The 25,757-nt window shown below is 37.9% G+C and overlaps 5 protein-coding genes across 5 annotated transcripts; 2 read left to right on the plus strand and 3 right to left on the minus strand.

The window, feature by feature from the left end:
* Window positions 1-55: 55 nt before the first annotated feature.
* On the minus strand, window positions 56-5,256 carry LOC306899833 (GATOR2 complex protein WDR59-like; the record flags this gene model as incomplete). The annotated part of the gene is made up of 17 exons (XM_079466364.1): window positions 5,184-5,256; window positions 4,497-4,546; window positions 4,044-4,179; window positions 3,864-3,949; window positions 3,622-3,702; window positions 3,492-3,529; window positions 3,301-3,389; window positions 3,081-3,197; window positions 2,919-2,996; window positions 2,672-2,828; window positions 2,113-2,192; window positions 1,914-2,043; window positions 1,350-1,474; window positions 1,055-1,219; window positions 870-965; window positions 489-633; window positions 56-129 (listed from the first exon to the last, which is right to left on the minus strand). The coding sequence occupies exons 1-17, from the start codon at window positions 5,235-5,237 to the stop codon at window positions 56-58; spliced, it is 1,701 nt and encodes a 566-aa protein (XP_079322490.1). The 5' UTR covers window positions 5,238-5,256.
* Window positions 5,174-10,578, plus strand: nob1 (NIN1 (RPN12) binding protein 1 homolog). The gene is made up of 9 exons (XM_079466365.1): window positions 5,174-5,400; window positions 6,289-6,421; window positions 6,530-6,663; window positions 6,742-6,813; window positions 6,960-7,100; window positions 7,174-7,467; window positions 7,599-7,696; window positions 7,818-7,962; window positions 8,123-10,578. Exons 1-9 carry the CDS (start codon window positions 5,332-5,334, stop codon window positions 8,387-8,389), a joined length of 1,353 nt encoding a protein of 450 aa, XP_079322491.1. The 5' UTR covers window positions 5,174-5,331; the 3' UTR covers window positions 8,390-10,578.
* Window positions 8,548-13,765, minus strand: cog8 (component of oligomeric golgi complex 8). The gene is made up of 5 exons (XM_079466363.1): window positions 13,410-13,765; window positions 12,049-12,256; window positions 11,087-11,905; window positions 10,763-10,931; window positions 8,548-10,228 (listed from the first exon to the last, which is right to left on the minus strand). The coding sequence occupies exons 1-5, from the start codon at window positions 13,736-13,738 to the stop codon at window positions 9,840-9,842; spliced, it is 1,914 nt and encodes a 637-aa protein (XP_079322489.1). The 5' UTR covers window positions 13,739-13,765; the 3' UTR covers window positions 8,548-9,839.
* nip7 (NIP7 nucleolar pre-rRNA processing protein) lies at window positions 13,719-15,877 on the plus strand. The gene is made up of 5 exons (XM_079466367.1): window positions 13,719-13,962; window positions 14,411-14,497; window positions 14,644-14,782; window positions 14,925-15,065; window positions 15,286-15,877. Exons 1-5 carry the CDS (start codon window positions 13,907-13,909, stop codon window positions 15,403-15,405), a joined length of 543 nt encoding a protein of 180 aa, XP_079322493.1. The 5' UTR covers window positions 13,719-13,906; the 3' UTR covers window positions 15,406-15,877.
* zdhhc7 (zDHHC palmitoyltransferase 7) lies at window positions 15,587-23,861 on the minus strand. The gene is made up of 8 exons (XM_079466366.1): window positions 23,595-23,861; window positions 22,341-22,418; window positions 20,788-21,081; window positions 20,499-20,623; window positions 20,101-20,197; window positions 19,336-19,417; window positions 19,035-19,165; window positions 15,587-18,824 (listed from the first exon to the last, which is right to left on the minus strand). Exons 2-8 carry the CDS (start codon window positions 22,341-22,343, stop codon window positions 18,645-18,647), a joined length of 912 nt encoding a protein of 303 aa, XP_079322492.1. The 5' UTR covers window positions 22,344-22,418; window positions 23,595-23,861; the 3' UTR covers window positions 15,587-18,644.
* Window positions 23,862-25,757: the final 1,896 nt, after the last annotated feature.

Consider the following 25,757-nt stretch of genomic DNA (forward strand, 5'->3'; position numbering starts at 1 on the left):
CAGGAAATATCAAATTGTCATTCATCTTTACTTTCGCTTGACAGCATTTGTAAGTTTACCTGGGAGTGGGTTCAGTCGTAGGGACTGTACGATGCATAGTCATGGGCCGTGTGAAATAAACCAAGGAACCTAATGGGAAGAAATGTTAACAAACTTTTAAAGGGAAAGTTCACCAAAATCTAACAATGAATTCATTATTGTAAGACGTTCTTTTTTTCTGAAGATGTCAAAAGACGCTTTTTTGAAATATGCTGGACCCCATTGACTTCCATTATATGGATGCAAAACCACTGGGCCATTTTTCAAAATATCTTCTTTTGTTTGTCACAGAAGAAAAAGTCAGATACAGGTTTTCTACATGAGGGTAAATAAATGATGACTGTATTTAAATTTTTTGGGTGATATATCCCTTTAAAGACCCCATATCCATTAAAGCGTAAGGTTTAAAAATGTTAATGATAAAGATGCAAGGTGTCATCTCAGTCAACCTGTCCCGCAGAAGCGAGCCCCTGAGGTGCGAGGAAACGGGATGTTGGCGTCCTGGTATGAGCCGTACGTGTTGGTCACTCTGGGAAAAGTGGGAAGGGCAGGTGTCACCGGATTGGTAAGCCCATAGGGGTTTGTACCGTCCTCCTGGCCATACAAATGGAGACAGAGAACAAACAGTTGCTAGAAAATTGTAGAATTCTAGATCTCTATATGTGGCTCAGGTCTCTCCTTCAATCCATATGTATATTATCATTCAGGTCTCAATTATGTTTGCAGCACAAATACTGTGGACTGGATTTCTTTGCAACACAGAGTTCTGTGTTGTTTCAAAACTCTTACCCAAAGTCAGAATTATCATAGTGATGTTCAAGATCACCCACCATATCGGACTCCAAACAAGACACCAGCTGTCTAACACACGGCTCCAAACAGTTCTGGTTTCTCTTCACCTTCTGAAGCGATGTATCCGTCAAGATCTACAAGAGACAAAATTTTTCTTGTACGTTTTTCATTTTTGTAAATATAGTTTATAGTTTCACGGATGAAGCTCTGTTATTGTTTCAACCTTCTGTATTTTGGTCTTCATGGACGATGAGATGTTTGTTGGAGGGAGGAACTGGAAAGACGGAGCTGCGTTGTTGGGATACTGGGCGGGAAACTTCACGACGAGACGGACACGGTTGGCTCCACAGTCGGCTGACACGAAACAACTGCGGTTAACGGCATCCATCTATAAAAACAGTGACAATGCATTCTGGGTGTGCGTGGTGGTTAAGGATCTGAGGCTGTAGATCAAACATGTCCTTTATTGGAATTCTGCAAAAAGGATAACGATTTGGCTTTCAACACAGGTGACTGACCTCCACGTTGACATTGCGAATCTGCAAGTTGACCAGAGAAAACTCTTGCTGGAGCGTCTGAGGCAAACCTGAAACATCATTCTTACCACCTGACGTCAGACCGGACCCCGGGCCTTCAAACTGATCTGTGAATGAACAATGGTGAATGAATCCTTTTAGAACACAAATCAGACCACATGTACAACAATTTTAAAGTTTATGCAAAAATAAAAACTTATTATGTCATTCAAATGACTTCACAGGTACAAACTTAAATTAAATAATGGATTCTAGTTTAGTTTTTTTTATACCAAAAGCTGATTCAAATGCCTTTAGGAAACTTGTAATATACAGCATGAGTGGTGTGGAGTTACTTTATAATGCTTTTGCATCCTTTGGAAGAATTTGGCGAAATCTGTGTCTTGGTTCAGAAAATCAAAGAAAGCCCATGGGGGTGTAATTGACATGAAGGTAATGACAACATTTTCATTTTTGGTTAAACAATTCTTTCATGAAGAATATACTTGTACTTGTTGCTGTCAGACTAAATACTGTTATCAAACCCATAGAGTGGAAAGTACTCACCTTGTGAATTCTCTGTCAGTCCAGGACTGAGTGGAGGTTCAGAGTCCTGTGATCGCAGCGTCTTATCTACGTCTGCAGTAAGGGTCAAGCCCTCCATCAACTCATCCACGATATCATTCGCACAACACAGCTGTGAAACAGACGCATACAGTCACCAAACTGTTGCAGAGTCCATTTGAATGATATTCATGAGTTTTACCTTTTGGAGTTGAGGGTCTACTCTCCATATCCTCAGGCTCTGATCTCTGGACCATGTGACCAGCTGGCAGTCTTTGGAACCTTAAATACAAGTGGAGATTATAAAATGACTGACCGCTTGTTCTGAATTTACTAATTAAATAAGCTACATACATAAGGAAGCAAAGTAATGAACATTTTTGGAAACATGCAGTGGTTCTTTGAAGTTCCATACAGTATCATGTGAATTTCAGTACACATAAATATGAAAATGTTGTATCATGATGTATATCAAAGTATTACAATTACACTGTTACTGTTCCACAGTACCAGCAATGTACTTTTGTAGTCAAAAACAGCAAATGCAAGCCATTTTATCTCTGCAATGAGGAACAGGAGGATATTCAACAGAAAAGAGAACAACTGGACAAACATTGTCATCTAAGTCTATCGTAACACAAAAAGATGATGAACAGTTATTAGCAAAGTAAATATAGGTTTAGACTTTTCTTTATGTTAACAAAAAACTAAATTCCCAGAATTCTCCCTGTTGTGTCTCTCGCGCTCAGATGAACTCTCACCTTCCTTCTGCGGTCTCCACTGAAACTCCAGCACGACGTCATCATGTCCCACAAAAGCGTGAACGGGGCTGTTGAGGTCCAGCGTGCTCCACAGGAGAAGACTGTTCTCTCGGCGGAGCTGAGGAACCATCACTGTAACCAGCCCATTAGAGAAGGGCTGATCAAGGAAGAGAAGGCAATATGTAGAAGTCACATTTATATTTAAAATATGGAAAGTAATACAGATTATTTTTAAAGTTGGGCGTACCGTGTATCTGGCCTTCCAAACAGGCACCTGACACGACAAGATATCAAGGTACTTCCGAGGTTGTCTGTAATCCCAAAACTTTTGAGGTAGATCCGTACGGAGAAGGTATTAGTTAAATAAGAAAATACAAGCAACACGATGACTAATCAGAGTTATAATCACCCGAACAGAGTTGTCTTGGCTAGAAGTGGCCAGGATGTATTCATTATCAGGGTGCCAATCCAAACCATGGATTTTTGATAGGTGGGCTGCTACATACTCTACTGCAGTGTTGGGTTTCTGAAACAAAAACAATATTCTCCAACAAATATCTTAATCCCAGCAAAGAAAATCAGTTTGTTGTTTGCTGTGGCTTTAAAATGAAGCAGAATGACATAATCACCCTCTTATCCCAGATTCTGACATCTCCATCATGACTGGAGGCCAAACAGTAGTGATTCCGTTTGTTCCATTTAACCTGAGAGGCTCCGGCTAATAAGTGCAAGAGAATAAATGAGCACAAAATAAAACAAATGGACAAGCTGTTTATTGTAAATAGAGTAAAAAGTCAAATTGCAGCATGTTTACACTCACCCACAGCAGACAATGCCGTAGTCGGTTTCCGTGTGTCCCTGGAAACAAAAACCAAGAAAACTTCTCAAATATGAGATGTTCCACAAACTGCTTCTTTACTGTTTAGCACACACTGTTTTTGTGCCCGTACCTTGTGTCCCATATGTAAATGTATGTGTCCACAGAACTAGTGACAAGCAATTCTGGATCAAACCAGGACCAGTCCAAATCACTGAAACACCAGTAAAACGCCAGAAATACTTTTAACAAAAGCTGTAGCAATGCAACTGAAACGATTTAACATTTCATGAAAAACAATGAAATATACTGCATTATATTGACATTGGGGTCAAAGTTCATAGTAGGGCAGCTCTAGAAGTTGACATGCGTCACCTTATAACACGCGTGTGGCCTTGCAAAGACGTGTGTGGCTCGCCAAATCCATTACGCCATGCATACAGATCGACACGCTGGTTACTCTATGTAAAGAGTGTTAAAAACAATGTTAAAAACCTACATGACTTAAGAATTCACACTGTCCTAAATAAAGTACTATTTATTAAGCTTTCATACAGATGCAGCAAATAAATGCGCCTCGGTTCTGTGCGGATTCCACTGGACCGTCCCAACATCCCATTTGCTCTGGCGGCTGATTTTGCGTGGAGCTTCAGACGGCGTCTCAAGATTGACAACATATAAAAATCGTCTCCTATAAATAATATTGACATGAAATTAAATGTATGAATGGAAAGACGGCTTGAGAGGCAGTACAAACAAACAAACAAACACAGTTTTAATATATTTAGCATTTAAGTCACATCATAATTTCCACAGTTATATTTGTATTATTGTGTAGCTTTGATGAGTTTAATTTTATTCTAAAATAAGGATATTTAAAACAAAGAATGAAAGCCACGATAAATTCATAACAGATGCATCTACACAATAACTGGGGAATGTTTCTAAGGACACAGATGTTAGGGAATGTTAACATGCTGATGTGACTTTAGTTAAAGTTGTACACACCCAGAGAGAACTGCGTGCAGGCCAAGACAGTCCACTGACATAGCAGTAGCCTGAAAAAACAAAATCTGCTTGAATCTACACTTCAATAAAACATGACTTCAAACAGATATACATTTTTTTATTTAATATATTAATATATTTTTCCACATTCCTTGTATTACATGTTACCTTTTCATATGGTGCCGCAATTGTTTTTCAAAGTTTCAAATTACTTTAAAATCATAAATGCAACAAAGTTTCCAAAGTACTTGTACTTGTTGTAAAAGCAAATTGTACCCTAAATTATAAAATAGCAAATTAGGAAAATAAAAGTCTCTGCCAAAACACGACACGTACTATAGTTGCTGTTAACTGCTAATTTATATTCATTAATATCTTTAATGAAATAAAAACTATAGTGTGCTTTAGTATTTAATATTTGGATGTTTTACTACATATAGTGTTACTTTACTTCACTACGATACATTTTATCGACGTACTATTACTATTACATGATGGTGATATTAACTAATACAAAGTTACCAGAGATGTGCAGTCACATTATAAAATACAGTAACTGTGACTTACACACTAAAGCCACCACACAATAATAAACAAAGTCATTACATCAAAGTTTCAATGCAATTTCGCACAGGACAATCTAGCACGTTAATGTGATGCACGCATACAGGTGCATTGAGCGCGTACCTGAGCATCTCTAAACTCCACCACCACATTCTCACTGCTCCAGCGCGCCGCCATCTTTCCCCACAATCAGAACGTCAACAAACGACGTCACCCTCACGTGGCGAGTGCGGCTTCTCGCGAGATCGGCGCGATTGGCAGCTCGTTCAAGATGGCGGCTGCTATGGTGGAGCATGTTGTGGCAGATGCTGGTGCTTTCCTAGTTATAGCTCCTCTGCACGTGAGTTGTTGTCGGTGGCATCGTGCTTTATTTGACGAGTTCATGACTGCTGCACGAGGATACGTTTTCTGGCACATGTGCAGTGACTAAAGATAGAGAATGTGAAACTACGTCACGCCGTATTGAATGTTGCGCCATCTTGGGAGGATCGCTGCTAGTGCGCACACTGCAGTGTTTTGTTTGATAAGGAATTATAACTATGGAAGGTCTCTCATTTTGTGGTAAAAAAACTGCCATAGCATTACGCAGAGTCCAGGGGCCGGATTCACGAAACTGTTCTTAAGACAAAATATAAGATTGTTCTTTAGATAAATGATAGGAAGCTCGTCAGAAAGTTCTAAATGTTTTCTTTATTCATAAGAATAAAATGACATATGCTTTGCAAATCAATATTGTGCAATACATGTAGGAACTGTCTTAAGAGTTTTTTCGGGAATACAAAAAAATTCTCAGTTATGGCAGTTAAGAAGTTTTTTTTAAGAATGTTTTGTGAATCCAGCCCCTGGTTCTTTCACTTTTGATGTCTCAATATATCAAACAAAACAAGTAACGGTACATATCGAAACAATAATAGCAGTGGAGAATGATCCTCACAAGATGGCGGCGCAATATAGGGCATGACATACGCTTCACATTCTCTTTGATGTACTGTAATAATATAATATTGTTGTGGCTATTCTATAAATATGATGTAAGGCCTGGTTATTGGTAACGCAAGTTAGCAAAGTTTTATTGTGCTAACATGGTTTTTAAAAATGGTATCATGGTGATGGCATCATTTAATATATATATTATTGGTACTTATAATATAAGTGTGGCATAGTGGCATTTATTTTGCATATCTTATCAAATGTGGAAAATGATCTGTTGTTACATATCTTGTTTTAGGAAATTGGAAAGAACATCTACACCTTGAAAGATGTTGTTGATGAAATTCGGGACAAACAAACTAAAAGGAACCTGGCCTTCCTTCCATACAAACTGAATTTTAAAGAACCATTACCAGAGTACATAAGACTTGGTAAATCCAACTTCTACTAATACTATATTAATAATAAAATGCCTTTTTTTAAATGCTGAAAGACTGTTTTCAGTGCTTTGTCTTGAATTTGATCTTATTAAATTACAGTCACAGAATTTGCTAAAAAGACAGGAGATTACCCCAGTCTGTCAGCCACAGACATCAAAGTCATAGCCCTGACTTATCAGCTGGAAACTGAAAATGTGGGTACTGATCATCTTAAAAAAGAGCCAGTGAAAAAGGTACAGATGTTTGAATCATTCAGGTTGATCATGAATAAAAGCTATTTATGTTTTTTATTTAGACATTTTCTGTTTAAGGTTCAAATATGCAGCACAAAAAGGCATCCAGAGACTCCTGCTGGTATTGCTGGTTTCCACTTTCCATCAAAAGTACGACAAGAACCTTCAGATTATTATTAAGATATTTGAATGATGTTAAAGGAACATTCAGGCCTAAAATGTCCAGTAAATATTAAGCCATGACTATGCAGATCTACCACTAAATATTTAATGCCTTATATGTAATCTGAAAAAAGTCAACAGGTAAACAGGGTGCTGTTGTGGAAAATTCACCTACAACAAATGAACCACGAGACAAAGACGGTTCAGAGTTCAACACCTTTCAGTTCTGGAGGAACCCTCTGCCCAGCATTGAATTTGACCTGCTCGAGCTACTGGTGAGAAAACAGAGACATATACACGGCTGTCAGAATAAAGGTGATTGTGTCGCTTACTGTTCTTTCTCTGTAGGCGGCAGAAAAGGTCACGGTGAAAGACGCTTTTGGAGATGTCGCAGAGAAGCTGCACTCTGTTGACCTGTCATCTGACAGTCATGTGACTGCATCTGATGACCTTGATGGTGGAGAACATGAGGAAGAGGAAGAACAAAGTGATGAAGAGTGCGAGGAGGATGATGATGATGAAGATGATGGTGGGGACTGGATTACTCCCAGCAACATTAAACAAGTACAGATGCAGGCCGGTGACTGTGGACCCTCAGCAGATGTCAAAGTGGGTTGTGTGACCACAGATTTCGCCATGCAGGTACTTCTTGTCAGAAAGCTGTGATGCATTATTAAAGATTATGAAAACCTTGTCATTAGAAGAATGTATCACGGATAAGTAAGACTTTGAATAAGACAAAATTATTGAACTTCTTCCTGTTTTCCTGGCAGAACGTATTAATTCAGATTGGACTGCATGTGCTTTCGGTGAACGGGATGCTCATTAAACACACCAGGAGCTACATTCTTCGCTGTTTCGCCTGCTTAAAGTGAGTACTGAACTTATTATTGTAGTTTAGTGTCCTACATTTGCGTGTAATTAAAAATGGTATTGCTATTACTGTTTATTAATTAATTTTCTTATTTACATTGTTGTTTCTATTACTTCAGGACGACAACAAACATGAACAAGTCTTTCTGTCCACATTGTGGGAACAACACTTTGAAGAAGGTTGCTGTCACCATTAATGAAGACGGTTCCATGCAGATGCATTTTTCCAGGAACCCTAAAGTGATGAATCCAAAAGGAAAGAGGGTGAGTACATTGATCCTCACATCAGTTCTGTTCAAACCATACTGAGGTGCCTTCTACGGAAACATCCTAAAGGCCGCTAAGAAAAGAACGAAGGATCTCAGTTATCTGCACAATAAAGTTGCTTAGATTTTGAACATCCTTCGCATCTTCTCTTCTGCAGTACTCTCTACCTCTGCCACATGGAGGAAAACACGTGTCTAACCCTCATCTGGTGGAAGACCAGCGGTTCCCGCAGCAGAGGGTTTCTAAGAAAGCTCGCCAGAAGACTGATGTGTTTGACCCGGATTATATTTCTGGCAACTCTCCGTTCTCCGAGCATGATATCTACAGCAGGTCGGCGACCTTACACCTGCGGGAGGGCCAGACCGGAGGAGGCAAACGACGGATGAATCCTAATGCGGCACGCAAAAAATTTGTTAAAAAGTGAATGTGCTGGCACCACTCTGTCATTGTGAAAAAATGGACTTTAGAAGCTTCCGACAATATTCTTCATTAAAATGGTGTATTTACCTTGCCAGTGTGCTTAACTTTGCCGTTATTTTACTTTGTGTAAAATAATATATTTATGTAAACCACATACTAGTTGAATTTGAGATATGCAAAGTTTATTATATTTTTGTGGTAAATAATGCATCATGCCTTTAACGTGGTAATCTGGTTAAAAGTTATAATTTATGCAAACCATGCAACTGGTCTGTTTCTATGCAGTTTTGTTTTTGTTTAAATCTGAAAACCTTTGGTTCACGCAAATTAAAGTCATGTGATTGGAAAACTTAGTCTGATATTGAATGTAATTTAAACAAAACTTTATTATATTTCTTCTCCCAAAACAGCCGGCCAAAAGTCAGATAGTGACAAAAACAAAAAGCATAGAACAGACATGAATGTCAACGCAGACAAGTCAAATTCCAGGCAGAGTAGACCTAGACAATTGCCACAATCAGAAATGTACAAATGACATTGTGTTAGATAACATATAAGCAATCTTCTCTCAAAACTACTTTGATGTTTTGTGCAATGTTTGCATGTAACTCTAAAATCAGAGCAGATGAAACAGGTATAGTCCTTCATATTATCTATAGGTTAAAGGGAAAGTTAACCCAAAAATGAGAATTCTGTCTGAATTTCTCTAGCTGTTCCAAACCTCTATAAATGTATTTGTTCTGTTTAACACAAAAGAAGATATTTGGAAGAATGCTAGCAACAAGAATTCTGAGTCAACATTGACTACTATTAAAATGGTTGTCAAAGGTGCCCCAGAACTGTTTGTTTTCCTAAATACAACAAAAGATATTCTTATATAATTTTTCTACTATGGTAGTCCATGGTTCCCCAGACACCTCGTTGCTAACACTATATCAAATAACTTCCTTCGTGTCCAACCAAACACAGAAATGTATACAGGTTTGGAACAACCTGGGGGTGAGTAAATGATGAAAGAATTGTCCTTTTTGGGTGAACTGTCCCTTTAAGAATAAACATTTATTTGGGCATTGTTTTTAAAAAGTCTATAATTGCTTATGGTTAAAAATTGTTATGCTTAAAAGTATGCTGTGCCAATGATTTGCAGTCTTTTACAATATCTGTTCTTACTATATCTAATGCATTGACATCTGTATATTAAAGGTGGCTTCAGTGCCCAAACACATCAGGGTTTTTTCAGTGACCCACAGAAAACATACATGCACCCAGTGATTCAATTAATATTTTTCCACAATTTAAATATTAACCATATTCAGCTAAATAGATTTCATCTTTACCAAATAAATTGGCGGATAATGATCAACATAAGCTCTGGGTTAAGCTTGTCCAGATGGTTGTAATTATCAAAACTGCACCAAGAACCAGGGATACATTTAAGAACACACTTCATATTTTTACTCTGACAAAATGTCCTCAACATTTATGTCTTTTGTGGATAAATCCTCTGTAGAGTCTTTAGCATGTAAAGTAGTGTCAGATTCTAAAGTCACAGCTTCTACTGAAATGTCCTCTTTTTGAGAAAGTTGAGTATCAGGTGTTGATGCAGGCTCTTTTGTATGCTTCTGTTGTTCAGGAGGAACAGGCTCTTCTGTAAACCTTTCTTCAGGTTTGACTGTTGGAAGATCAGACTCGGATGTAGTCAGGCTGTTTAAGTCAGTGCAGAGATCCAAAACGGATATCACGGGCTCCTTCTTGGGCAGAACAAACTCCAGTGGCTCCAGAACCGTGTTCACATTGATGCAGCCGATACTGCCGTACTTATAAACCTGTGCTGGAGGGACACCTGGAATACAGATTTAAAAAATGAAGGCATCAGTGTCCTCAAAGGCAACATGAAACTGTAACTCAGTTGTCTTTGATAATGTGACTATGTGGAACGGGATGCAAGTTTATCTAATAAAGGGATAGTTCACTCAAATATAAAAACGTATTATTTATTCACACTCGTATAATTAAAAATATTTATATGACTCTTTCATCCGCACAACAATGACATGAGGGTGAATAAATTATTTTTAAAAAATGTTCAGGTGAACTATCCCTTTAAAATTGTAATAACTGGAGAAAAGGCTTCTTTATACAACAGGTGTTAAGAGAGGATGGGCAGAAAAATAAGCAGGCTTGGTGATCTCATTACACACATACAAGTACAGTGCAACGAAATGTATTATCAATGAAAAATGGCCAAGACAAACATATTTCTTAACATGAGAAGGAGCACATATAACTGACCACAGTCATAACAGCTAGACTGTTATGTACTTTTTCTTGATTTTTAGAAATTTTATACAATAATATCAATGTCATGGATACCTACCTAGTGTAAGCGCGAGCTGAGTGGGAGGAAAGAGAACCTGTAGACATCGGTTCACGAAAGGCACCATATCTTCAGCAAAGGTACTACAGAACCGTACAAATAACTCTTGCTCTCGACTGCTGAAGGCCGATTCCTCGGCTTTGTGGAAAACCAGGATCAGCTTGGTCACCTGTAGATGGGAACATAAAATCATTCAGGTCAAACCAGAGAAAATTATAATTTGTAAAAGAAAGGAAAACTAGATGTCTTTGTAATTCTATCTTAAATTTCAACCTTCAATTTTGTATTATGTACATGAGCTAGACCGCATTGAAACAAGAGTACCTTGATAAGCGCTTCCTCAACACATATGCTAACTTCCTGTGCAAGTCCAATAGGACAGCACAGTCTTAGGTCATTAAAGGCTGTGAGGACGTTATTGAGGAAGCAGGCCAGCGGTGGGAAGTCCAGCAGGGCCATGGGGGGCTGCAGTGTGCCCGGCTGGGTGCTCGGAGCCACCGGTGGAATGGCGCTTCCAAGTATTGATGGGAAAGAAATCAGAGTGTACAAGTTCATATCCTCTTGGAACTTGTCCAGAGCCTCCTGAATAGCTTTGCAGAATGTATCCATGGCAACCTGCTGAAATATGGGAGCGAGCTGGCCGCGGAAATCCGCCCCAACCCGGCTAAAGGAGAGGCCAAAATACATGCACTGACCGAGAAGAGAGTCCAAGCGACTGCCCACCCCACGCTGGAGATCTCGGTCTAAAGTCTCCAAGAACTGCGCCGCCTGTTGGACCACCCAGCCGTGAAAGATGGCGCTCTCGTTCAGCATCTGACCTCCGGGCGGCATTAATGGATCCTCGTCCGAGAAGATGGCGCGATACTGGGTGATGATGTCAAACAGATGAACGCGGCAGGTTTCGATGGTCTTGGTGATGTGGAAATAAGGGTCGTCGCCTGGGATGGCGGCAAGGATGGAACGCAGCCAGCTCCCGCGGGCTTGAAGAAACTTGACACGCAGCTCGGCTTCGGTGAAAACATCCATTCTGCGCAGATAGCCAATCACACGCAGACACACCGGGAGCTGCGAATTGCTGCGCAGTTGCTGGAGGAGTTGGTTTAGCATAAGCTGAGCAGAGATTCTAACCTCTTGCACGATTCCCTAAATGGGAACAAAGATAAAAATCTTTGACAAAAATGAACCATAGTTTTATAATAGCAAAAATGTCATAACCATGTTTTTGGCGGTTTGATTACTTTTTGTTTTAACATAATTTTACTACAAATATCAGTTTTCTGACGTACCTGAATGACAGGCAGTGATGAATGTTTTTTCTCCAGTCTCTTGACGTAAGCTGCCAGCTCCAGAGCCTCTTCATAATATCCGTTCCGAACACACGTGTCCATCAGCTGAGGGATCTCCAGGATCTCCAGAATCTCGGTGTGTCGATTCAGTGTCAGACTGTTCATGCGTCTGCTGACGCTGATGTCCTCCGCTGCTTTAATGAAACCCCTGAAGGCACACAAAACAATCTCACACAGCGGTTCTAATAATATTTAGAAGTATGTTAACATGTGTAATCGGAATTAAATGCTTTCGTGGAATCACATAAACTCTTGTTTACAAGGCAACAATAGGAACCATGGTGAATTCTATCGAAGTTAATGGGATTGGATTGGTTTAATGGAAACTAATCGTCTCTGTTGGTCTTTACTGGTAATGAGAACCAATGGAACACAATCAAATCTACTTGAATAAGGTCCAAAGCCCACTACATGTCTTTTGTTATTTTATGTTTATTTTGATCATTCATTTCAGTACAATACAGTATATTTCAGTTTACATAATGCTCATTACAATCACAAAGTGTTTTAACAAATGCAGGTATGAACAATTACTTGCTGTGTACTCTCGATTTGTTCGATTGTTTCAAAATATAATTTATTTTCCTCTTTTACAAAAAAATAAGTAAATAATAAAAACATAATAATACTATATACATCCAGGGAAAGAACACGTGTCTTAGTTAAACTCAATCCTTAACAACCTCAGATGGCTTATTATATTCTCAAATAACTTATGAGAATTATTATTACATACACATACAATCATATATTATTAACATTATATATTGATTTTTATCTATTTAAGTATAGAAGCAAAATCTGATCTTCTTTCTGATACATATGCAACCCAATTCCTCCATTTTCCCTGAAAAACATCTTTCTTTAAGTTAACAAAAAAGGTCATCTTTTCCATCATACAAACCTCTACGGTCACATCTATCCTTGTAAAGGTTTTGATATCAAACAGCATCAAAAGGTTTGTAATGAAATTCCACTACAGTATAACATATTTATGTAACGTTATGTTTCTTCTCTCTGCTCATTTTATTGCTTTGTAAATCCTCATATCATTCAATTGTTGAGTTATAATTCTTCAGTCTGTAAAGCGTACAATATCCTACATTAGGCTCCATGCATTTGTATTTCCTTTGGTATAAATTGAGCATATTGTGTATATATCCCATCTAAAGTCTATGTAGGGTTTTTTTTGAGAAAAACACTCACACTGCACGATTTTCTCTCCTTGTACACCTGTCAACGATCTGACCCTATAAATACATTTGAATACGACAACAGATCTCATATAATCAGACACATACCTGCATTTCTCTCCAAAGCTGGGGAGCTTGTTCAGTAGTTTCGAGACGCTGTTCTCCACTTTGCTGAAGTCCGTGTAGATCTTCTGTGTGCAGTCCGCGGTCCTGATAAAGGTCTTGTAGTTTCTGAAGGCCAGCTCGCGGGTCTGCTGGAGAATCTGAGCTCTCTCCTCAGAAAGACGCTCGGGTTCGCGGTTTAATGTCTCCACGCCGTGCGAGCTCAACTCCGACAAATACGCCGCGAAGTCTGGATTCTCCCTCCAGTTCTCTGGAAAGCTGTCTTTGAAGATCGACGCCAGGATACTCTCGTCTTCCACGTCTACGGCAGCCATGTTCGAAAGCGAAGTGTTGTTGATTCGAAAGGCGTCAGAAAACTTTATTTAAAGGAGTGACGTCAGAGCTGCGCGACGGGCTGCACGGTTCACACGTGCGCGGAACGCGAGTGCTGCGATATTCGTAGCTCCACTACAGAATTTAAAGATTTTAATATACGATAAATCATGCGTCCTTTAACCGAAGAAGAAACAAAAACGATGTTTGAAAAGCTCTCTAAATAGTAAGTTGTACCTTTTATATCGTGTATTAGAAGTTTGACATCAAGTGTAAATGAGCGAAGTATTCTGATCGGATACAACGTAACATTGTTCTGTATTAAACGTTTCGATGTATTTTAGTTTTTTATGACACAATGGATATGTGCTTATTGTGTATTATGGGAACTTAATCCATTTGAATGACTATTGTTTTGTATTATATGATTTAATGTGTCCTTTGCCGTATTTGTTATTGTTTATGGTGCCTATTGCCTACAGTTTATTTTTACCATGTTATTATGTAGTTCATCTGTAATGTGTTCCTGGTATTGGTATTCATTTCATTTTTATTCATAAAATGATTTGAAGGATAATGATAAAGTATTTGGATTTTAAGCCACAAAGTCTTAGGCATTCCTCTCTTTTGGGCACAATGAACATATACATTTTATTTATTTGTTTTGTTTCTAGCATTGGAGAGAATATCAAACTTCTTGTTGATCGGCCTGATGGGACTTATTGTTTCAGACTTCATAATGATCGAATATACTATATGAGGTAAAACATTCAGCATATATGACAAGATGCATTAGATGACAATGATTTAGTCAACTTCTAAATGTACAGTCTTTAATGGTTCAATATAATGTTGAAGTGAATATCAATAAAAAATGATTTCGATATCATCACATTCTTCCTTCTAGTGAGAAAATGCTGAAGTTGGCCACAAACATTGCCAGAAATAAACTTGTGTCAGTTGGTACATGTTTTGGAAAGTTCACAAAGACACAGAAGTTCCGTCTGCACATCACAGCTCTCGATTTTCTTGCACCCTACGCCAAGGTGATCATTCAGTCTGATGTCGCTCAGTCTTTGCCAACATAAATGTCTTCAAAAATATTAATATTTAATAATATGCATAGTAAATTTCACTTATCCATTGATTGTTATTTATCTACAATGCACCCTGTGTACGATATCGCAGTTTAAGGTTTGGGTGAAGCCTGGGGCGGAGCAGTCGTTCCTGTATGGCAATCACGTTTTAAAGTCCGGCCTGGGGAGGATCACAGAAAACACAGCGCAGTATCAGGGAGTGGTGGTGTATTCCATGGCAGATGTACCTCTGGTAAGAGATCAGTGTTTACAAATGTTCGGGGTAGAAAACTTGTCGTCTAAAGTGGAGTCTACGTTTAAGTACATTTTACTGTCTTCATTCTTCAGTTGGTACAAAGAAGCATGTAGAACTAGAAGGATTGTAAGGGAGAGAAAATATAGACGTTTCTTTTAAAGTGTTTTTTGTCTGAAACGTTTGAATATTAATTTGTGCCTTAACCACTCAATTTCAGGGTTTTGGAGTTGCAGCGAAGACCACACAGGAGTGTCGTAAAGTTGATCCCATGTCTATCGTAGTGTTCCATCAGGCTGATGTTGGGGAATACATCAGGAGTGAAGACACGCTCACATAAAAGCATACCAACTCCAAAACTCATAATGGACAATTTTCTACATTCAATCGAAGTTTTGATCACACTTATTATGAGTTACAAGTGCAACATTCAAAGGAAAGCGTCGCCATTCCATATGTATCAGTGATATCAACACCCATGTTTTCTCTGTTAAGAAATAATTAAATGACACCTTAAGGTTGTGAAATGCATGCTTGTTACTTTATGGATCAAATGAAATATAAGACAAATAGTTACTTTTCAACTCTCGCAAACCATTTAAATAGAAAATAAAGTGTTTATTGAAATACACTGATCTTTAAATTAGGAGTCAGACGTGTGTTGCAGTCATAGAAAACATTAACATTTTAGGAAATTTAAATATAGTTATTAAAAAAGTGAGTAGATGTTCAGCACTTTAGTAGTTTTAAGTTTAGTTTTGAATAGAAGTGCTTTGATAGTCTCTTTTCATGACTTAAAAAAGGCCTGAACACAACTGCGTTGCAGTAGCTTTTAAATCTAATGACTATTATGTAAAAGAACTTTACATAAGAAAGAACATCATGACACTTGATGAACGTATCAGAACAATATTTGCTTACACGTTTATTACAGACATCATTTTATAACCTCCGCTTTCTGCCTGCAAACTCTGTATTAAACAATCCATGTTCAGGGCAGTAAGAAGAACGATCTGATATGGGGAAAAGTTAAGAGATTCATTTTCCACATTTTGCTGACATTGTGGCAACAGGTATCCCACTGATCATGGGATCACACTTGTTAACAAATCCAAGGCTTTCAACAATCTTTCAAAGACCAAAGCCCTCTGCTTATAGTTATTTTCACAGTCCTAAGTAATATCTAGAATCACAACTCTACTTTTTTTTAGAAATAGAACTGATGTCAAGCAAATACTGTCAGAGTACATAATGCAAAACACGTCTAATGCAAAAAAAACATTACAAATAATTATTCCTCTTTGCAAAAAAAACTATGTATAAAATGTATGAGATACATTCTTAGGGATGTGCTGATAAAAGGCATGTCGTCTCATCACACAATCTTTAGGGATTGCATATAATACATATTCCCTTTACAGAAAATGAATAACTCGGATGTTTAATAAAACAGAATTTAAAGCCAGTCTAATCTGAGGAACATCATTTAAAGTCAATGCATTGCTCTTAAAGTATACAAATTTATACTACCTCTAGTAGCATATTAATGAAATCTCTTAAGGGAATGTGTAAAACAAAGGCTTTCAATGTTGTAAAAATAAATCACATCACAACATCGGCACACTCAAAACATGATTAAAATGCTGGAAACGCACTGATGTCAAGATCGTTCTGAAGGATTTGATCTATATTGATGTATCTGGCATCATAAATATGCAAAAATCATTTGTCAGTTCTGGTTCAAATGCAATTGCCTTTTTGTTCAAATGCATCTGGCCTCATCTCATATAGAAAATAATGGACATTGGACCGTGACACAAAGATGAATTTTCAAACAACTGACTGAAACACATAACAGTTTGTAAACATAATATCAGTGAGTGTTAATGCACATGATTGTTGAACTGGAGTGTTGATAGAAAGCCTCACGTGACCTTCTGTACCGTTCTAGAGATATAGATAAACATTATTTTCGTTCTCTAATATGGCATTTTTTCTAAGAAGAAATTTAAGATTATTCATACAGTTTGAATCTCACAAAACCTGTTCGGGTCACATTTCCTACCCAACAAAAGATACAAAGACAAATAGCTTTTTACTCAGGGAAATGAAGCCTACTGCAATGAAACTAATGGTGTTTTGCAATTCAAAACGACTTGTTCTCAGCCCTCAAACTGAACTTCCAACGTCAACCAAAAACACACCTGAACAAAACATTCTTGATGTTTACAGACAGAATATGACAATATGGTTTGAGCTCCACATTTTTTAAATGCGAATTACAATTTAGTGTTTTATTCCCTGCCAAACGGCTTCCAGCTTTATTACATAAAAACATTTTCCAAAAGGAAAACTCAGTGGTCACCATAAAACCGTCCTCTAAACTAAGATATACGCAGTCTACCGATTAAAAGTGATGACAACGAAACACAATTCGACATGAAATAAAAACATGATAGTCAGCCTATATGAATTAAGCAGAACAAGTGAAGAAACATCTAAAAAGTGTCCATCACTTCATTTTATTGCCATGATGCACATGTGAACCACAGTTCCTGGCTCAGTATCATGGACCTGATGTGTACATACTTTTATCATGTACTGTATTTCATAATGTGATTTATCTTTATCTACCAGAACAGCATGTGTAAGATTCATATAGTTACCATGTCCATCTAGCTATAAGCATTTTGTAGGAATGGAGTTCATTTTACAGAACGAGGCTCTAGTTATCTCTACAATACATGAAGATAAGATGATTCAAATGACATCATCACTTACATTGTGTGTTAAACATGAGATAGATGCTAGCTGCAAGCTCTTAATACCTAAGAGGGTGAATCTCAAGATAAATATATCACCACAAAATCAAGAAGAAATCTGTGGTGCGTGTATGTAGTTAAGCACCAACAAATACTAAAATGATACTCATGAACTCATATTATGATTGATTTCAATATAGAATGTCCACATTCACATTGCATGAAAAACAATGAGACTTTTGTATGTCAACTATGCTAAAAACATTTAAATGGTCCTAAACAAGACTATCTATTCTTTTGTTTTAGAGGTGAAATATGACCGTGACATTCTCTAACAGAGATTCACCCAATAAACAATTTTTGGCAAAACGCATAACCATACTAAATTCTGTTTGGTTTATGATGTATTTAAGTAACCAGCATTTTGTAACCGGCGATGAGAATGGATTTTACACAGTTGCTCAATTTAAACAGCAAGTGATTTCTTCAGGTTGAATAAGAGCCATTGACATCCTTTAAATGTCTAGAAATTTCCAAGTTCCAAAACCTAGTCCACTTGAAAAGAAACTAAATCCATGAGTGTGCGCGTTCATGAAGACGATGCAAACATAACAAGTACGATCCGCCTTAGGAGGTAATAACGTGTGGACACATACGGGCCGTGTCGAGTCGCGGCCTCATCGTTCCAGGGGCCACGTCAATAATTGTGCGGGATTTTACTGTAGTGCCATCAAACCTGCCACAGCATTAAGCAAGAACTCCAATCTGAGTGGGGTTATAGGCATACAAGTGTGCCTTTACAGACGTCATTCTTCGCTCAAACAGAGAACTCTGCCCCGCCCTTCCGACCGCGGACCATGAGCAGACGCCGGAGGCGAAGTCCAGCGAAAGGGTTGAACCAAAGAAAAGAGGGCGGGCCGCCGAAAACGGCCTTCATTCCCTCCCATCGCACCCGCCTCTCCCACGTGGGCTTCTCATTCTTCAGCCTTTCAATTTCCTACGCGGAGAAAACGTTAAAGTTACGTTACTGTTAACACGGTCAGCAGGTTCCTTTATCTAAAATGTTGCGTTGGTTTGGTAGGATTGTGGGGTGTATATTTCAATTCAAATAATGCATTCTTTGTAGGTACCTTATTTATTTGCACTATTATATTAAAATATAAATGACACAATATAATATTGTTATGTAGTAACAAGCAGCTCCCACCGTCTCGTCGTTACAGATGGAGTGAATCTGAGTGCCAAACATTACAGCGGTGAAGGTGAGAAACAGCAGCGCTTCTAAACACAGGAAAATCAGGAGCATGACGGCCACAGGAGGAGAAAAATCACTGCATTCTACACAACACAGAGATAAACACACACATCAGATAATCTAAACACAGGGAATGCTGGAATTTCCTTGAACTCAAGTGCGTCCTAGTGTGCGACAACATTGACATGTTATATTAAACATTATGTAACTTGTGCGAGATGTCATTCTGAAGTATAACTGTGGGATTACCCACCGTTCCACTGGACTTTAACACAGGTGAAGAAGTGGAAACCGCTGAGACAGAGCGCATGCAAAGAGATAGAGGCTATGTACATCTGAAAAAAAACAAAAACACATGTCATAAACTCAACATATCAAAATGCTAAACCTCACAGATACCTTTTCCTATAGACGGTTTTAACAGCAACAACATAAACAAACATTATGTAGTTTCAATTAATTTACAATACAATATAATACAAATAAAACCCAGTATAAATTGGCATATTACTAGCCAGAAGGATAACCAAACAGAGACCAGAAGTTCAGGCCAGGTGCGTGCATCCTATGAAACCATCTATAACATTTACCAGGATTAGCTGAGCATATTAAAGCAATAAACACTGTAACATTGTAACCTTTCAATAATAAACTACAATATTTTATTATGAATGATAATGATACAACAAATAAAGATTGACACCTAGAGGATTGAAATTAGCCTTTCTGTAAGCTGTTTATGGTTGCCATGATCATACTGAATGATAACCATCAAAAACATCTGCACAAATGATGATGTAATCATATGGATTTTGTTTTAAAGCCTGAAGAACACCAGAAAACTGAAAAGCAGGTCAGAAACAACCTCACTAGTTATAATGCACAGTGTATTCAAATGATTAAAATATTGCTAAATGGTCTGCAAGTATTTTTCAATGTATCGCGTTATTCAGAAAATGTTCTTCAATATCGTGCAGCTCTTTAATAGACCCGGGAGTTTGCTTTCTGGAACACTTACAGTAAAGAGGACGAAGAATCGCTGGTTGTTCTCGCCCACACAGTTGTTGACCCACGGGCAGTGATGATCCATCTTCCTGATGCATCTCTTACAGATACTACAACAACAACAACACCAGCAGAAAATCAGATGTCAAAAAATACATCCAAATACTTTGAAATTGAGCATCTGAACATTTATTCTTATAAAAAAAAGCTTAATTCCTTCTTATTTCCAGATGAAACAATTCCTTGGACTATACATATGAATTAACATTTACAATGCAAAGCTCCTCCCCACTCCATCAAAATCATAAATTAAAAATAAACTCCAAAACTTTGAGTGAATCATACTGAGCCAGACAATATGGAAATTATTATTTACAATATTAGCCTGTTATTATCAGTGATGATTTATACCTGCAGTGGTGCGCTCGCTCTGGTTTAATACTGCAGCATTTGGGACATTTGTAGATCACCTCTCCTGGCTTCAGCTGCAAGCTCTCCATGTATTCTTTAGTGGCGTTCCCTTTAGGAACCGCTCCCTAAAAAACAAAATACACTCCATCAACATGAGAAATAAACACACAGCCTTTAAACACATTAAAGATGAATAAATAACACCAAATGTGAAATCTAAACCTATCGTACTTACTATAAAAAAAGCTAAAAATGTCATAAAGAAGCATCTTGTCCCATAGTCTCTTACCGGATCAGTCAGCATGGTCCGCAGGTGCGACGTCAACGCCAGCACGGCCAGGAAGTTGAAGGCCACGCCATTGATGAGAGAGTACCAGAAGCTTTTTGAAGGCAGCAGCATGACGAAATTGACCACAAACTCGGCGTACATCACCAGAAACCAGGTCACGAAGGCGCACACCAGCCCGCAGCTGTCCTGAATAAACCAGACGCGACCGGAGGCCACCTCCTCCTCTCCTCCATTGAGCAGAGGCTGATGCTGCTCCACGTCCCTCAACCGGTGTCCCGAAGACTGCATTCTGTCCTGAGACAGAAAAAGACACATTTCTATATTTTTTGTCACTTGTACAAAACATGTACTGGACAGCCCTGCTAAAAATGCTTTTGCTATACAAATGTACCGTTTTTGTATTACAATAATATTCAATTAATAGAAAATGAAGACAGATAGAGAGGGAAAAAGGGACAGACCTTCACATTAAAAACAATACAACTAAGTTCACTACCCGGAGTTTCTTAAAAATGAAGTAACACACGCAGTTTCTGCCAATCTCATATAAATCTTGAGTAGTATTTGTGTACGTTGTATCTTCGAAGAGTATTAAATTTGACCAAATTTATAAAAGAGAGATACAGCTGTACGATTATTTCCGGAAAAACACTAGTTGCTGGAGGCAGGCAGGGGAACCGGAACTACAGCACGAGCACACAACACATCATCTCTTTATCCCTTCGTGTTGTTTACATTATGCACATACACGCCGATTGCCAACAAATAGAGGACGTGAAGCAGCATTTCCGCTGGTTGGTTGACGTGTGGGCGACGGGCGGGGTCTTTCGCTCGGTGGATGACGCATGAGCGGGGGGAGAATCGTCCTGTTTGTTACGAAACAGGAATCATGTTCGAAAAAACCTTTCCAAAACCTGTACGAACCCTGGCGGAGTGAATCACGTTCAACAGTGTAAAGAAGTCAGAATGCACGAAATAGCTTGTTACCCCACCTTTAAATATGTAACCCCAAGTATGAGCAATGATTGTGATTCATTAAAGATTCAATGTCCAAACTTGTCATTCATGGCTTAAACACACCTGGGGGTGTTTTCAGTTTTTTCAGTTCAGTTTCTGCGTTGGGTCTGTGCTGATACTCAGCGACTCATTTACATAGAGATGCATTGAGATGCAAATCATGAAGAAAACAAAGAGCAAACAGCCTTAAAGACAGACGTGTGCGAGTGCCAAAAACTGACACGCTGGCCCTTCAGTGAGAACGTCTTTAAGAATCAAACAGAAATAATGCAGAACTGATCAGATATTCTTCAAATCGTCATATTTAAATCAAACAGTGCAGTGATTTCTATGCAGAAGATCCTTTGGTGTTGTTATGTGCGTTGCTACACGGTTGCTAGAACGTTCTGGGTGAATGCCAGCACATCCCCTACTGGCTACGATCAAAAAGGAACACATCACATCCATCATAATCTGGTCTGTGGATATGGTTTAGGTAACTCTTCTCCCTTCATCCGTGAGGGATTGTTCAGATGTAAACAACAGAAATGACTCACCATACAGAGTGACCCTCACAGGAACATCCTCTCAAACCCTGTTGGGTCTGAACTTAAAAGGCATCCACAGTCTGGGACCTGAAGGAGACACACACATACACGTTAAAAGTGAATAAATCCAAGAAAGAAAAGCTTATCAACACACAGAGCAATCCAGATTCGAATGTTTTCTTCCATATACAACTTTTAAAAACAGTTCTATACAAGTCTAATCTGAACCCCAGGGGTGATGATCAGAATCCTGATTTGAAAAGTGAGGGGTGAGAACCCATGAATATTAATAAGGGGAAAACATTTGACTGCGTCGAAAGTTAAATATTAAACTGCACTTTGCATAGTAGATAAAACACAGATATTACACTGTGTGTAACTTTGAGTTATCCTCTGGTCTTTTATAACCTTGACTTGCCGTGCCAGAACTGTACAGTACGCATTACTAGCACAGCATTAACAATTTGAGAGAAACAAACGAGATAATAAAAATGCATAATCTCATACTAACTATATTTAGTTAGAGTTCAATGTATTTATATTTAAAGAACTAACACTGTGAAAAACTACTTAAATCCAACAAGGCTTCTTAAAGGGACAGTTCACCCGCAAACATCATTTATTTACCCTCATGTCATTCCAAACCTCTATGACTTTCCTCAAAATATCTGATTTGTGTCCCACAGAATATTACGTCATATACAGATTTTGAGTGACATGCGAGTACATGATGAAATAACTATTTCTGGATCAAGTTTCATTCATAGATCAAAACCTGGTTAGCAGATGTTTGTCTGGTAATGCTGAGAATGGTGTGATAAAGCCATCATCCGCAATAAAATCACTTTTCGTCCGCATGTAACAGATCTGATATCCCTATGCTTGATTTCTACAGTGCCAAAACACATCCATAAGATTTTTAGATTACTGATGAATTAAAAAACATATAAAACGTGACACTCATTTAAAAAAATGTTTCTACGGCTGAAAATAAAAACATATCATTTACATTAATAATAAAAGAAGACGGAAATGTGTTTTGCATTGATTTCGAGGATCCACAAACACATTGATCTGTACACGTTACTCTTCCGTCCCACCCTTTATCTAAAACACCACCTGTTTATTAAACACGTGACATAACTCTTCTTTTAATAACACAACCTGTTATTGCCATTTGCGATGGCTTCAAAAAAACAGAACTCCGTCTCATAAATCGCAGCCATTCAAACATGATGATGAGGATCGGCTTCCTGTACTCACCGGCTTCCGATTATTTTAATCCACTGGCTGTGATCCTCAGATGAGTGATAAACACAAATAGAGAAATCATTTCATTTGGAAGGCTGTTGAAGATTCTCTAGATGTGAAATAAACAACGAGGAACACACACAGACACACTTCCGGGGTTCAGCGCGATCATTCTGCTGCTTCTGCTGTGTGATGAGTGACAGATCCGAACACGCGCCGCCGCAACTCTGCCCTCCACCGGCGGATCTAGAGAACTGCAGTACCAAAGTCCCTCGGAGAAAAGTCTTCGCTCTCAGGGGTCGTATTTGTAATGCCTGCGGGCATCTCCTTCAATTATCATTCATAACCCGACCAAGTCCTATCTACTCCATGAAGATGTTGTTAGATTTATTATCACATAAATGAATGAAAAAGTGGAGCCGATGTGTGGTTTTACTGCTCACAGCGGACAGCTGGCTAAATGTCTTGGAAGGGGATTTATTCTAAACTAAACTATCTTTGTCTGACATGTGGTTTTCAATACCTTATTTGGTTTTAACAGGTGTCGTATTGTGCACTATATAAATATGTTTCTTCCATATATTTTCTATACATTATTTGGTTTTAACAAGTGTCGTATTGTGCACTATATAAATATGTTTCTTCCATATATTTTCTATACATTATTTGGTTTTAACAAGTGTCGTATTGTGCACTATATAAAGATGTTTCTTCCATATAGTTTCTATACATTATTTGGTTTTAACAAGTGTCGTATTGTGCACTATATAAAGATGTTTCTTCCATATAGTTTCTATACATTATTTGGTTTTAACAGGTGCCGTATTGTGCACTATATAAAGATGTTTCTTCCATATAGTTTCTATACCTTATTTGGTTTTAACAGGTGTCGTATTGTGCACTATATAAATATGTTTCTTCCATATAGTTTCTATACATTATTTGGTTTTAACAAGTGTCGTATTGTGCACTATATAAAGATGTTTCTTCCATATAGTTTCTATACATTATTTGGTTTTAACAAGTGTCGTATTGTGCACTATATAAAGATGTTTCTTCCATATAGTTTCTATACATTATTTGGTTTTAACAAGTGTCGTATTGTGCACTATATAAAGATGTTTCTTCCATATAGTTTCTATACATTATTTGGTTTTAACAGGTGCCGTATTGTGCACTATATAAAGATGTTTCTTCCATATAGTTTCTATACCTTATTTGGTTTTAACAGGTGTCGTATTGTGCACTATATAAATATGTTTCTTCCATATAGTTTCTATACATTATTTGGTTTTAACAAGTGTCGTATTGTGCACTATATAAAGATGTTTCTTCCATATAGTTTCTATACATTATTTGGTTTTAACAAGTGTCGTATTGTGCACTATATAAAGATGTTTCTTCCATATAGTTTCTATACATTATTTGGTTTTAACAATTGTCGTATTGGCACTATATAAATATGTTTCTTCCATATAGTTTCTATACATTATTTGGTTTTAACAAGTGTCGTATTGTGCACTATATAAAGATGTTTCTTCTCTGAAATAAATGAGTTCAAAAGCTTGATGCCTCTCTGTGTCTTGTTTTTGTGCTCCCAGATCTGCAGAAGAATTCTCTCACAACGTCCAACCTATTAATGTAATTTAGTGTTCGAAAGGAACCTGAAATTGAACAGATATTTTTCAGATTTAACCCGCTATAAAAATTTTCAAACTTTTTAAACTAAAAAGTAACTTTGCTTTTGGCCCCAATCGTCAGTCATTAACGATTGGCCATTTTCTCTTGAACGGTCGGCTGTACTGAGCGTTGCGCTTTTCCCCATTCATAGAAATACAAGTGCAGAGTCTTTGTTTTGACTAACATCTTTGACAGCGTTTAGGAAACACCTCGCGAGTCGTTATCAAAAGCGGTCTCTCTGAATTTATACATATTCTTTTCTTTCTTAAATTCGTACTATGGGATGTTTTCAATCCTAAAGTAGACTATAACGAGTAGGCTTAACGTTTAGTTTAATCTTGTTGTGTCGAGAACAGTTTATATTAGAAGTGTTAAAGCAATCGCAAACTGTTTGGGAGCAGCCCAACCCGTGTACTATTTTATACTTAAAGCACATACAAAATGGCCTATAATAACACTTGCCTTTTTTGTCAAACAACCCAGAAGATATTCAGC

Source organism: Barbatula barbatula, assembly GCF_947034865.1.
Source record: "Barbatula barbatula genome assembly, chromosome: 10".
Lineage (NCBI taxonomy): Eukaryota > Metazoa > Chordata > Actinopteri > Cypriniformes > Nemacheilidae > Barbatula > Barbatula barbatula.